General features: G+C 34.6%; 1 protein-coding gene across 1 annotated transcript in view; it reads right to left on the reverse strand.

Moving 5' to 3' along the window:
* The window catches only part of evi5l (ecotropic viral integration site 5 like), an 89,607-nt gene that overhangs the window by 32,395 nt on the left and 41,827 nt on the right, over positions 1–15,385 (reverse strand). Inside the window, exons 14-19 of the mRNA XM_056456701.1 lie at positions 8,703–8,819; positions 7,809–7,949; positions 7,476–7,649; positions 5,895–6,041; positions 4,898–4,993; positions 1,084–1,179 (exon numbers count right to left, since the gene is read on the reverse strand). Of these exons, the coding sequence (XP_056312676.1) occupies positions 1,084–1,179; positions 4,898–4,993; positions 5,895–6,041; positions 7,476–7,649; positions 7,809–7,949; positions 8,703–8,819 (771 nt within the window). The remainder of the gene's footprint in view (positions 1–1,083; positions 1,180–4,897; positions 4,994–5,894; positions 6,042–7,475; positions 7,650–7,808; positions 7,950–8,702; positions 8,820–15,385) is intronic.

Raw genomic sequence — 15,385 nt, forward strand, 5'->3', positions numbered from 1 at the left:
TGACATAAAACTCCCAAAAATCCTTTGGTCTTTTTTTAAAAAAACTTCATATTTTAGTTTTGATTATAATATTTTTGATAACACAGGGAAATTCAAATTACATGATTAATGTGCATAACGACTTAAAGATTTTTATCACTGGCCCAGTCAAGCTAGTCGTTTTTTTTTCTAGTTGCCATGAAAAGCACGGCAAAAACACTTGAAAACAGATTGCACACGTAATCACTCACAGAAAAACGATGGCACAGTGTAGACAGAAATATTTATAACAAAAAAGGTCCGTTGTTTATATAACAGAATGGTCAGTTTTTTTTTTCATTTACCCTGCCAAAATGATCACTCATTTTAAATAAATAAATACAGTAGTAAAATAAAAATATTTGTTGCTGTCATTGTTTTGAACAATGTAATATTCTAATAAATCATGCAATGTAGCACTCAAATAAATTAGTAATATTAGTAACTTTAGTGTTAGAGAAAAACTACTATCCTAAAAAACATAATTGTGAACTGTTAGTAATTACAAGTGAACAGTTAGTAATTACAACTAATATCACAAATACATATAACAAAGCAATTAAACGATGCTAAACCTTCCTAAAGTAGGGCTAACAGTGATTTTCTTTTTTGTTGTAGATTAATGTTAAAAACGGCAGCATTATTCATGCATTTACATTGTCTTGTGCTCATTTTTTAAACTGATAAAACCTGAAACGCGCATGAAGTTTGCAGCATTGGCTGTGAACTGAATAAATGAACAAAGTGCAACTGTGGCGGGACAGGCTAGACTGTGGAGGACAAACACCAATCAGAAACTGCCCCACTAACCCATTGTTGAAGAAAGACAATGCTTTGATAAACAGATATTGTGAAAAAGTGATATTGTATCGTTTCAAATATTCCAGTATCTGTATACATATCGGAATATTGACTCCTTTGACAACACTAGTTTGGAAAGACTGTTTACCAGAAATAATGTGGGTTGTAAATGTTATGAAGTGCAAGGCAAAGATTGTGACAGATAGCAGCTGAACTTGCAGATTAGTGCATTTACATGTGTGTGTTTGTTTGTGATAGTCTCACCTCACTCTTGAGTTCAGCGATCTGCTGTCTTAGTTCAGTTATATACTGTCTGGAGTCTGAGTGATTCAACTGGCCCTGGATCAGCCCTTCCTCCTTCTGCAGACAATACGTGCACACACTTTAACAAAATACATACAGAAAGCAAACTACCCAGATAGCAAAATTTATGTGGCTTAAACCCAGCCCACACCAAGCCAAACACTTACATCTGGCCCACATACCGCATGGAATGATGGCACTTGGGCGATACGCTCCTGTTTGCCAGATCTGGGTCACTAATAAGCCATAGCAATACCACATATCGGCCAGAATTCAATGACAAATGAACCAGATCTGACCCTATTCTGTGCCACAGTTTGCTTTTATTTTTTACACACCAGACACTTACACCAGACCCACATAGCCAGAGTTTACTGTGCCAAATATCTGCCAAAAGTGGCCCACATATGTTTTAAGATAACTGGGCCACATTTGCCATATTTTCTCTGGGCCACTTTAGACCCACAGTCACATTAGCTAGAGCTTACTGTGCCGAATATTTGCCAAAAGTGGCCCACATATGTTTTAAGATAACTGGGCCACATTTGCAATATTTTCTCTGGGCCACTTTAGACCCACAGTCACATTAGCTAGAGCTTCCTGTGCCAAATATTTGCCAAAAGTGGCCCACATATATATTAAGATAACTGGGCCACATTTGTCATATCACATCTAGTCCACTTTAGGCTCACAGCCACATTAGCCAGAGCTTACTGTGCCCAATTTTTGCCAAAAGTGGCCCACATATGTTTTAAAATAACTGGGCCACATTTGCCATATTTTCTCTGGGTCACTTTAGACCCACAGTCACTTTAGCTAGAGCTTACTGTGCCGAATATTTGCCAAAAGTGGCCCACATATGTATTAGGATAACTGGGCCACATTTGTCATATCACATCTGGGCCACTTTAGGCTCACAGCCACATTAGCCAGAGTTTACTGTGCCCAATATTTGCCAAAAATGGCCCACATATGTTTTAAAATAACTGGGCCACATTTGCCATATTTTCTCTGGGCCACTTTAATCTCACGGTCACATTAGCTAGAGCTTACTGTGCCGAATATTTGCCAAAAGTGGCCCACATATGTCTCAAGATAACTGGGCCCCGTTTGTCATATCACATCTGGACCAATTTAGGCTCACAACCACTTTAGCCAGAGCTTACTGTGCCAATTATTTGCCAAATGTGGCCCATGTTTGTTTTATAATAACTGGGCCACATTTGGATTTAGACCCAGATTTCCCTTAAATGACTATGCCACATTTTTGCCAAATGGGGCCCACATTTGTCCTTTATCAATTGGGCCAGATTTACCATTTTCCATATGGGCCACATTAGGTTCACATTCAGATTACATTTTGCCATATGTACCAAATCTTTGCCTTAAATGGTCCATAAATGAATTAGAATTTTGGCCCTCTTTTTTCATTGTAGAGGTGGGCCACTTCAGGTTCACGTTCATTTTGTCTGGGCCAAAGGAAGACTGACAGTGCCGCATAACTGCCTAAAGTGACCCACACTTGTATGCTATCTGGGTAATATCCAATAGAAACACAAACACTTTGTGATGTCAGCTGACATGGCCAATATCATGTAAGCTTTATATTCAGACAGGTCCCAAAACTAGCATTCTGTTGCAAGTTCCACTAGTTTACCAGCATTTAATGTCTTCGACCTGCCATGAAACTGTGTGTACATTTTTTTTCTCCCAAAGCTGAGAACACTGACATAATAAAATGGCCAGCCTAGAGTCCTGATCTAAACCTGACAGAGACTCTTATGGAAAATTATTTTTGGTGAAGTTATGGTTAAGAAACTCAGTCACTGAAATGTGCAAGACATCAAAGAAAATATAATCAAAATCACAATGTACATAGAAAGATTTCAACTACATAAAAAATTTGAGTTGCTCACATTTTCAATTACCCTGCCAAAATTATCACTCTAAATCAATAAATATGATTTATTTATTTACTTAATTTGATTGTGATGTAATAATGTACACATTCTGTACAGCTGCCTTGAAGCAATAGTTATTGTAAAAATCTCTATGCAAATAAACTTGAATTGGATTGAATAAATAATGAAATGGCCAGCCCAGAGTCCTGAAGTAAACCTGACTTAAACTCTTCTGGAATTTTTTTTTTTGGTGAGGTTATGGTTGAGAAATTCAGTGCAGTCACTGAACTGTGGAAGAGACTGAAGAAGAGATAATCAAGATCACAGCAGTGCAGTGTGAGAAACTACCGATGTAGTGAAGTCATTCAAAGCAAAAGCCTCCTACCCATTTTTCACTGCTCTGATCTTCAAAAATTTTAGTTGTAATCTTTCTTTGTGCTACAATCACTGCTATTCTCTATTCTCTGCTATTTTGACCATTGTGTTTTCCTTAGAAGATAAGGTTTTGTTGACTCATCTTGGTTATTTGTGACCCTGGAAAACAAAAGCAGTCTCAAGTCGTACGAGTGAAGTTTTTACAGTACCAAGAAATACAGTGCTCAGCATATATAGGTACACCCCTCACAAATCTATCTTTTAAATTCATATTTTTAATAGGAAACTCTACAATATACATTAGAATAGTGGTACTGAAGCCAAATCTGAAACTTACCTAACAAAATAACTTACGATATCGGGCCCCAATTTGAACGTTAGAGAAAAATATTAAATACAAATGTAAAAAAAAAAAAAAAAAAAAAAAAAAATTTTTTTGAAAAATTTTGTTGAAATTTTGTAGGTTATAATATATATTTATAGGTTATATAATGTAGGTTATTATATATATTTTTTTATATATTTAGCTTGAATTTAATTATATTTTCTTTCAATTTCTAAATATGTTTGGTGACTGTTGAATAAATTTCTTTTGTTTAAATGCACCAAAATACATTGCCTATATTCACTGAGAAATAGATCAAAATATTATTTTGGAAATGGGCTGTCCTCAATTATACTGAGCACCGTACATTGTATGGGTCAAAATTATAGATTTTTCTTTTATGCCAAAATAATTAGAATATTAATAAAGACCATGTTCTGTGAAGGTATTTTGTAGACTAGAAATATACAAATCTTCAACTTATGATTAATAATTTGCAAGGCTAAGCACTTCATTTGCACAATTTAAATGTGTTTTTCTCAGTATTTAGATTTTTTTTGAACCCCCATATTCCAGATTTTCAAATAATTGTATGTCTGCCAAAAATGTTCTATCCTAACAAATAATACATCAATGTAAAGTTTATATGTTCAACTTTCAGATGTCATAGTTTCAGAAAATATACATGTATGAATGGTTTGTGGTCCATTGTGCAAAACATTTTTCTAACAGCATGGTATAGCCACAACTAAAATACCTTTTGAACAATGAAGAGATTATATTATTTCTGAAAAATATAATAAAATATATTTATATATGCATGACAAAAGTAAAACTGTTTCACTTACAACTATGATTTATTGATGTTTTCCCCTTTGCTTTCAAAAGTTAAACCATAGAACTTTTTTGATTTTGGCAGAAACCACAGAGAAGCATCTCTTGTTGTGAAATGCTTGTCTACTGTTAACAACAGATCTACAGACCATCATTCTCACTACAAACCATGCTGTGTTTTCAAATGCACGCTGTAAGTGAATAACAAAAATTTGAGAAAAGATCACAGCGCTGTTTTACAGACTACATATTTATGTCTTTGCGATTCATGGCATTAAACAATAAAATCAAGAATGTTTACTGATTCATTCAATACAAGTTAAGTGAGCACATTTTGTACCTGTATTTCTAGCTCAGCTATTTTTTGCCGAAGTTCAGCCATAGCAGCCATGCTGTCAGCTTCTCTTAGACGCACTGCCATCACCTCTTCTTTGCTCTGAAAGACAGATATATTATTTCAAGGTGTAAATTAAAAATCTATATCATTTTCTGCTATGGCCAATAACTGATAAATAGCATGATATATTTAAAATCTACACCAGTATGTTTAAATAGATTTTTTTTTAATTAAAAACAAAAATGAAGTAAATATCGACATCTCAGCAATTTAAACTACACACAAAAATAATTATAAAAAATGTATAAAATTGTTTCAGAGCTGAAATTCAAATATGGTAATGGACTTTTGTTTTCTGTGTTGCATCATAAGATGTAGACCAATCCCAACAGACTATGCCATCGGACCAATCAGAATACAGTAGGCTTTTTGGTTTCAAGAGTCCAGATCCTTAAACAAACACTTTTACTTACTTACTCCCAGGGTCATTTATATCAAAGTTGATATTTAGCTGCACCATATTTGGTGTGTGTAACATCTAGTTTTCATGAGGTGAGTTGTCCAACCTGGAGGAACAGGACATACACACATACACTACGGACAATTTAGCTTACCCAATTCACCTACAGCACATGTCTTTGGACTGTGGGAGAAACCTGAGCACCCTAAGGAAAACCCACGCCAACACGGGGAGAACATGCAAACTCCACATAGAAATGCCAACTGACCCAGCCAGGGCTCGAATCAGCAACCTTCTTGCTGTGAGGTGACATCGCTACCCACTGCGCCACTGTGTCGCTCAAACAAACACTTTTGCACACTGAAATTTAGCATCAATCTGCAAAATATAATTCTAGAAAATAAAAGTGTTTTTGAGTTATCCTGAAATAGGATGCCTCCAAAACAAACCCAGGAACCATTAATAAAGCATTTCTGTCTTTCTCACTTAATATTCATTGATCAGCCCATCCTCTTTAATATGACTGTGAACACTCTGTACCTTGCAGTCAGACTCCGCCTGCTTTCTCTTCATTTCATTAAGCTGGCTTTGTAGTGTTTTGTTGTGGGAAAGAGCGTTCTGCAGTCTCTCCTGTAGGCTGGCGCTCTCTTGTTCGTGTCTGCCAAGTAGTTTACCGTTGATCTGGTTCTATGCAAACAGGGAGAAAAGTTTTAGGAAATTGTGTACACTACCTGACAAAACTCTTGTCATTGACCCCAGTTGCAAGAGCAAGAAATAATAACTTGACTTCTAGTTGATCATTTGGAAAAGTGGCAGAAGGTAGATTTCTCCCTTGAATCATCTGTTGAACTCCCAATCATCACAAATACTGGAGAAGACCTACTGGAACCCACATGGACCCAAGATTCTCAGAGAAATCAGTCAAGTTTGGTGAAGAATAAAATGATGGTTTGATGGTGACATTCAGTATGGGGGCATGCGAGAGTTCTGCAGAGTGGATAGCAACATCAACAGCCGGTATCAAGACATTTGTGCTGCCCATTACATTACAAACCACAAGAGAGGGCAAATTCTTCAGCAGGATAGCGCTCCTTCTCATACCTCAGCCTCCACATCAAAGTTCCTGAAAGCAAAGGGTCAAGGTGCTCCCGGATTGGCCAGCCCAGTCACCAGACATGAACATTATTAAGTATGTCTGGGGTAAGATGAAAGAGGAGGCACTGAAGATGAATCCAAAGACTCTTGATGAACTCTGGGAGTCCTGCAAGAACGCTTTCTTTGCCATTCCAGATGACTTTATTAATCAGTTATTTGAGTCATTGCAGAGATGTATGGATGCAGTCCTCTAAGCTCATGGGAGTCATACACAATATTATTTCTTTTTCCACTGCACCATGACTTTATATTCTATACTGTACATTATTTCTGTTAATCGACAAGACTTTTCTCTAAGTCAAAGCTTACTGTCCTAATTAAATCATTAAAAATCAAGTCATGATCACATTTTGTTTTGGTAAAATAAGCAATACCAAATGATCAACTGGAAGTCAAGTTATTATTTGTTGTTCATAAAACTTGGATAGTCGACAAGGCTTTTGTCAGGTAGTTTATATTAACTTTTTTCCCCAGAATTTAGAGGAAAGCAAAACGAAGTAATCCTTTACGTATCATTGTGTTGTTCTAATGGCAGTTATGCTCTTTTGCACCAATGGATTGCGATGCAGAATTAATTCTCTTAATCAATAAAGCTGCAGAATTTTCCAAGTGTATGAATAATTTCGGGCTTGATTATATTCAGTATAACCTACAATTATTACATTTGTTTCATTTATTGTCCCTTGACTGACAGTCTTTGAGCATGATTGTGAGTTCACAATACTCTTTTAGTGCAGCAGTTAGCCAGAAAACAGTTATAAGAGGAAAATATTCCATTAGTTTTTCTGCCTTATAATAATCTGGTAACTGGAGTTGAAATACTGATATAGTCAAACCAGTTAGAAAACCAGACAAAAACCTTGTAAGTATTTCTAAGTACTGCATTAAGATTAATTTGATTAATCTTAGTAATCGAGTAAATGGCATATTCTTTAAATATAAAACCGCACTGACTGCAGTTCTAACCTGGCTCTCCAGCTGCAGGTTTTTAAGCTTGACCTCTTTGAGTTCTGCCTGACCCTGAGCCTCTCTCAGCCTCAAACTCATCAGCTTATCCTGCAGCTCATTCATCGCATTCTTCTTAGGAGACTCTTTCCAGTGGCCTCCTCCACCTCCTCCTCCTCCACGAGACGTATGATGCTGTCACAGAAAATGATAATGCCACAAAATTAAATTAGTTATTGTTGTCCATTTCTGCCTTACAGAAATTCATACGTGCATGTAAATGAGTATCAAAACAATGAAGAAATAAGGATGACATTGCATAGGCTTCAGTATATTTGTGTGGAGATTCTGCACCTGCCAACAGTGGTTGAGATCAGTGACGGCCTCTTGCATCTCTCTGAAGGAGCGCAGAGTCTCCTGCTCTCTCAGCTTCACCAGCTTCAGCTCCTCCTGCAGCTGAGCTACGTTAATTTCATCAGGTAGAGAACTGTTCCTCTACGAAACAGAAACAATTAGTTAACATTCTCTACTCTAAAAAACACTACACTTTTTTTGGAAATAGGCTCATTTTACAACTCCCCTAGTGCTAAACAGTTGAGTTTCACCATTTTTGAGTCCATTTAGCCGAACTCCTGGACTGGTGGGAGCACTTTTAGCATAGCTTAGCATAAATAATTGAATCGGATTAGACCATTAGCACCTCGCTCGAAAAATTCAATAAAAGTGTTTAAATAATTTTCCTTTTTAAATCTTGACTCTTCTGTAGTTACATCATGTAAGTTGGAATTTCTAGGCCGATGTAGCTAGGGACTATACTCTCATTATGTTGTGAAAAATCAAGTAACTTTGCATCCATACCATGGATGCGGCAGGCTCAATAATATTGCAAACATATATTAATATTGAATTCTATAATATATAAATAATATTGAAAACAGTCCCCAGCTAGGTAACTAGGTAACAGCTGCTTAATATTATTGCTCTTTGCTCATTTTTAAATTAGATGCTAATGGTCTAATCTGATTCAATGATCTATGCTAAGCTAAGCTAAAAGTGCTCACGCCTGACCCAGTGACCCACTGAATGGATTCAAAAATGTTAAAACTCAACTGATTAACTCTAGAGCAGTTGCAAAATGAGCATATTTCCAAAAAAGAGAGCGTTTCTTTAATACCATGTTGCACTCTCAGAAAAAAACATTTAATTTCTAACCGTTTCATTCTTCTAAACTCATATATATGCACACACCTTCTCCAAATCAAGCACTTTGTCCTGCATTTCTTTCAGAGCACCGAGTAGTTCAGCTTCCTGTAGACGAGACTGCTCCAGTTGAGTCTGCAGGCCACTCACAAACTCCTCTGTGTACTACAGACAAAATGGAGAGACAAAATGGACTGAAACGCTGATGACTGAGGAGTATGCTGTAATGGCAGTCATTACAGTACATCATGCTTTAATGGCTGAACAGAGAAGAACAAATCTGACCCTAGACCACAAATCCAGTCTTATGTTGCATGGATATTTTTAAGCAATATCTAAAAATGCACGGTAAGGGGGGGCCAAAATCATTTGAATAACATGTAAAAATTCATGTTCTATAGAAATATTTTGTAAACTGCCTACTGTAATTATATCAAAACTCAATTATTTGTTTGGTTATGTGCAAAGCTAAGAACTTACTTTTGACTATTTTGAACAATTTTCTCAGTATTTCTCAGTAGTACCCTCTAGATGTTTAAAAAGTTGTATCTCAGCCATACATTAAAGACAACTTATGCAGAAATCGCTTTTATAAGAGGTGTAAACGCAGTTGTGTGACAAGTGTGTGAATATATATAACCTCTAATGGTTCAATTTTATTAATTCATTTTTTTATTATTACACATCATAAAAAAACACTCTACAGAAACACTTTGATTGACATTCTCCCTTTGTTTGTGTCATCAGAGTTGGGAAAGTCCCATCCAATAGTAACGATCTCTCCTTTAGTAGCAGTGCTTAGTTTAAGCCAGATCTTGCCCTATCCTGTTCCGGAAAATGTCAGATTTTGTCGTGTTTTGTGTTCCAGTATTTATTTTAATGGATCTGGCATTAACTTTTGGCTGGTGAACATCTATGTGTGTGAGAGAGAGAGAGAGAGAGACAGAGAGAGAGAGACAGAGAGAGAGAAAGCTGTGTGGATTGTGTTTGCGTGCACGATGGTAGTCACCATGCGCAAGTTAAAGCAAAAGTCACGTTAAACTATTGGCCCTCAACAATATTTTCAGCCAATCGGCTTTCTTATGTTTACAATCACTCTTATTGGTTGGTGATTGTTGCGTGTGCAGTGAGCAGCGAAAATAAATAATGGCATTGTGGTCTACCTAAATAATATCTAATAATTTCAAAATGGCAAAGAGACAGTCACGCGTTTCATTTTTTAAAACCATGAGTAAATCTGATAATGAGCCTGATCAAAAGACATCAGGATAGCGGGAGACAGAAGCAAAGCCATCTAAAGTCAGCCAGAAAACATGATGGAAGAGGTAACTGTGGGCTCTTCTTGAAGATTACACTGAGTGAGTCATTTCATTATTTTTTTTTCACTTGGCACATAATAGTGAAGGGAACTCAACAGTGATTGTTTTTCAGTTATGTTTTTATATAATCCATGACTGACCTATAATGTTACATGGCACAAAATAATTAAAGACCGTTCAGAAATGTAATGCTCTTTTTGTGCTATCACCGTTTAATGACGTCATGCTTCTGGACAAACTGAAATTGTTTGGTGGACGTCAGTCACGGTAATATACAGTCCTGAGTGAGAGGCAGCCATCCGCCATTAGAATTTTACACCATGCTTGATGAAGATAATGGCAGCGACTAATTATAAATGTCAAGTTTTAGGAAGCACAAATGAACACTGTACTCTCCATAGACTTCCTTATTCTGAGACACTTCTTTTGACATGACTTCTTTTGAAAGAACTTTAGTCCTGTTTTGAATCTGCCACTATGCTGACACACAGGCATTTGTAGCTCTGCCCTCTTTTTTTACGATCAAAAGTTAAAAGGGGCCATTTCGAAGAGTTATAAAAATGTTTGTCTGGTATTTTGAGTTGAAACTTCACAAATACTCTAAGGACATTAGAGACTTATTTTACATCTTGTAAAAAGGGGAATAATCCCTTTCCCTATAAGTATACACAAATTGAAAGCTTATTTAATCAGTTTTCAGATAGTTCATCTCAATTTTTAAACTTTTGTTTGTGGTCCATAATTGCATTTAAGATGATTTTAATCACAAAAAATACTTAACTGTAGAAAAAGAACATTTCTTTATAAAATGCAATGGTTTCAGAAAGTGAAATGTAAAAAATCAAGAGATCTTTTTCAAGACAACTGTAGTGTGAGGCTGTGGGAGATTATGGGAAAACCTGAAAAATAAACTTCTCAGATTTACCAGTGAGAAACATATCACAAGCAAGTTAATCAGTGTTTAAAACTTTAGAAAAAATAAAAATAAAAATAAATAAATAAATAAATAAATAAATAAATAAATAATAAATAAATAAATAAATAAATAAATAAATAAATAAATAAATAAATAAATAAATAAATAAATAAAAAATACATACTGTAAAAATTTCTTTGCTCTGTTAAACATAATTTGGGAAATATTTAAAAAAGAAAAATAAATTCAAAGGGGGGCTAATAATTCTGACTTCAACTGTATATATATTTTAAATATAGAAATTCAGAATTATAAAACCCTTTTTGATTTTTTTTTTCTTTTTTAAATATTTCCCAAATGATGTTTAACAGAGCAAGGAAATTTTCACAGTATGTCTGATAATATTTTTTCTTCTGGATAAAGTCTTATTTGTTTTATTTTGGCTAGAATAAAAGCAGTTTTAAATATTTTTAAAAACATTTTAAGGTCAAAATTATTAGCCCCTTTAAGCTATATTTTTTTCAATAGTCTACAGAACAAACCATCGTTTATACTATAACTTGCCAAATTACCCTAACATGCCTAGTTAACCTAATGAACCTAGTTAAGCCTTTAAATGTCACCTTAAGCTGTATAGAAGTGTTTTGAAAAATATCTAGTCAAATATTAATTACTGTCATCATGGCAAAGATAAAATAAATCAGTTATTAGAAATGAGTTATTAAAACTATTATGTTTATAAATGTGTTGAGATATACATACATATATACATACACACATACATACATACATACATACATACATACATACATACATACATACATACATACATACATACATACATACATACATACATACATACATACATACATACATACATACATATATATATATATATATATATATATATATATATATATATATATATATATATATATATATATATATATAATGTTGTAGCTCAAAAGTATAGGTTCAGGCACCGTTTTGGTAGTGTTTTTAAAAGTATCAATTTAACACTAGTATCTAAATAACCGCAAAAGATACCCAACCTTAGCCCAAATACGATAAAACTGTCATAAAAACAAGATAGATTGTTTAGATTACAAATTTTCAAGCAAAAAGTGGACTAGAAACATTACTTCATAATTAGATTTAGATATATATTTAAGAAAATCACACTGAATCAATTACATTAAATCTCACTGCTGTCAGCATTCTGTTAAGAAGTAAATAATAATCAAGGTTATGTTTCACCGTCTAAAATCATCCCTCGTCTTGATAAAAGTAGATTCTCATGTCATGATATAACGATTCAGTATCTTCTTCTTTCCAATTAATTTTAAGATTGTACATGAACTCAACTAGTCATTCAGTAAGCGTGTACTCAGAAAGACCTATTCTGGAAATGTATTTAGATAATTCTCGCATTATCTATCAGTGTTGATGTGAATGCGCCTCTGCTGTGTACTTCGTGCACATACTGTGGCCTACCAGAGGGGGCTGTGGCCTGCCCTGGAGACTTGTGTGAACACTAGTTCCCACGGACGTTTACTTCTGTTTTTCTTACCTCCCTCCAGGCTTTCCAGTCACTTCATCATACCCGTATTACTCAGATGTTTCAATCACAAAGACTCTCGCTCATTCAACCTAAGTTTTACTTGAAAAGTGCTGGACTCTTAGCTAAATACAAAAGACTGATGTCCTTTCCGAGCAGAAATTAACCTTTCATAATAGTAAATGAGTAATAACACACATCCAGATTCTGCCTGTGAAATTTCAATGAATGTTTATACTTTAAGCTGTACAGCTAAATATGTATATAAGTGTGTGCTTGTGTTTGTGCGTGTGTGTTTAAAGAGCATGTGAAAAATAGACCACCAATAACATTTCATGTTAACCACAGCGAGCCTCTTTGCTCTGGGTAATGAAACCATTAATCAGATTTAGGTTGAATATAAATAGGCAACAAAAATATTCATACTTACACATGCTAAAATCCCTGTCATATACAACTACACTGTAAAAAAAATTCTTCCTGCCTTACTTTTTTTTACTAACTTTTCTAGTCATCTCAACTTAAATTAGTCAAACTGATTTAAATATCACATTAAATTTTGTATAACTAAAAATGCACTTATTAAATTAAGTCAAAGTAACATAAAGTCATTTGTTTTCATTTAATGCTTTACAGTGTACTTACTTTTCTTTAATATACAGTCAACAATTGAAGTGGATCAAAAACATTTTTTTAAATTGTCTTCAGACAAAAATTGGTTTAGTAAATTCAATAGTTTTAGAAGAACATTGATGAAAGGTTTGATCCACTTATATAATAAATACTTATTTACTTAAATAATAATAATAATAATAACAACAACAACATTCAGCTCTGAATCAATTTAAGCAACACAACACTACCTGACAGAAGTCTTGTCGTCGATCCCAGTTGTAAGAGCAACAAATAATAAAGTTGATAATTTTGAGAAGTGGCAGAAGGTAGATTATTCTGATGAATCATCTGTTGAACTGCATCCCAATCATCACAAATACTGCAAAAGACCTATTGGAACTCACATGGACCCAAGATTCTCACAGAATCAGTCAAGTTTGGTGAAGGAAAAATCATGGTTTGGGTTTACATTCAGTATGGGGAGTGCGAGAGATCTGAAGAGTAAATGGCAACATCAACATCCTGAGGTATCAAGACATTTGTGCTGCCCATTACATTACAAACCACAGGAGAGGGCAAATTCTTCAGCAGGATAGCGCTCCTTCTCATACTTCAGCCTCCACATCAAAGTTCCTGAAAGCAAAGAAGGCCAAGGTGCTCAAGGACTGGCCAAGCCAGTCACCAGACATGAACATTATTGAGCATGTCTGGGGTAAGATGAAGGAGGAGGCATTGAAGATGAAGCCAAAGAGTCTTGATGAACTCTGGGAGTCCTGCAAGAACGCTTTCTTTGCCATTCCAGATGACTTTATTAATCACATTATTTCTGTTAGTGACAAGACTTTTGTCTAAGCAAAGTCAGACCTTACTGTCCTAATTAAATATTTAAAAATCAAGGCATGATCATATTTTATTCAGGTAAAATAAGCGTAATGTAGAGGCCTTTGCCTTTCATATAAGCCACTTCTGATACCAAACTATCAACTAGAAGTCAAGTTTTTACTTGTTATTCCTAAAGCTTGGATAGGCGACAAGATTTTTGTCAGGTAGTGTATATGGTTTACATTCAATTATTAGAAATATTATTTAAAATGATTTAAAATATTGCGCTGCAGTGCATGACACAAATAATGAAAATAACGAACAACAAAAATGTAGCTGTTAGTCATTGTACATGGTACTCGTTCTGTCGACATCAGCACCGCTATCAGATGGTGGTCAATTCTGAGTGTAACACAGGAAAATACATCTGACCATAGAGTGTTGCTCCGTGTGTGAAACACGCCGGGCTCACACTCAGCATGACACACACCACACCCCGACATCTTCACACACACCAGTCACTCACACCTATAGTGAAAAAGCGAAAACTCCAAAAACACCCCATCTGCTTGATATCAGTGCTTTAGCATTCATTCTTACAACTTGTGAAAACAACAGAAGAAATGTAACGATGGCTTCAAACGGTCAAATTAGTGTGAGAGTCCTGCCAGTAAATAATGACCTGTCTGTGACCCAGTTCAGAGCTGTGTATAAGCAGACTGTTTGATTATGAATAAACTGAAGCCATGCATACGGTTAACATAATGATGGTTTAAAAGTACTTCTTTCAAATGGCATCGGACTTTGATTGCTTTTCTTATAAACGACTTCATCTCACAATGACAAAGTGAATCACACTCCTCATACACCCCAAACATTTTGATGCTTGTTTAAACTACTTATTTAAAATGAGTTGAAAACACAATTATTACATTTTTGAGGGATAGCTTAATAATTTTATGTTCAATCCACTTACGTTTAGTAAAAAATGCTTACGTTAACAATCTATTTCTGTTGGGACAACATGAAGGAATTTTGTGGTGCATTTTTTACAGTGTACACCCTGACTTATTTTGCTGTTTCTGCAGTGAATTTTGTACAACAAGTACAGGAGTTGAAAACTTACAACATAAAACAAAAAATAACTTTTACTTAAAGTTTAAAATGCAAATAATAATAAAACAATAACCACTGTCAAAAGCGCTATACAGACAAACTGGAATTGAATTGAAATCCAATCAGAACTACTCCTTTAGTAAACGAAGCTACAGCAAGTCTCTCATACAATACATCCATTAAAAGACGTAAAAATATTAATTTACAAACTGTATTGTACATAAATCATCAAAACAATTGTATAATATTTAATTACATTACAGAAATTAATATAAAAGCTAAATAAATAAATAAATAAATAAATAAATAAATATATATATATATATATATATATATATATATATATATATATATATATATATATATATATATATATATATATATA

Source organism: Danio aesculapii, chromosome 1, assembly GCF_903798145.1.
Source record: "Danio aesculapii chromosome 1, fDanAes4.1, whole genome shotgun sequence".
Taxonomy (NCBI): Eukaryota; Metazoa; Chordata; class Actinopteri; order Cypriniformes; family Danionidae; genus Danio; species Danio aesculapii.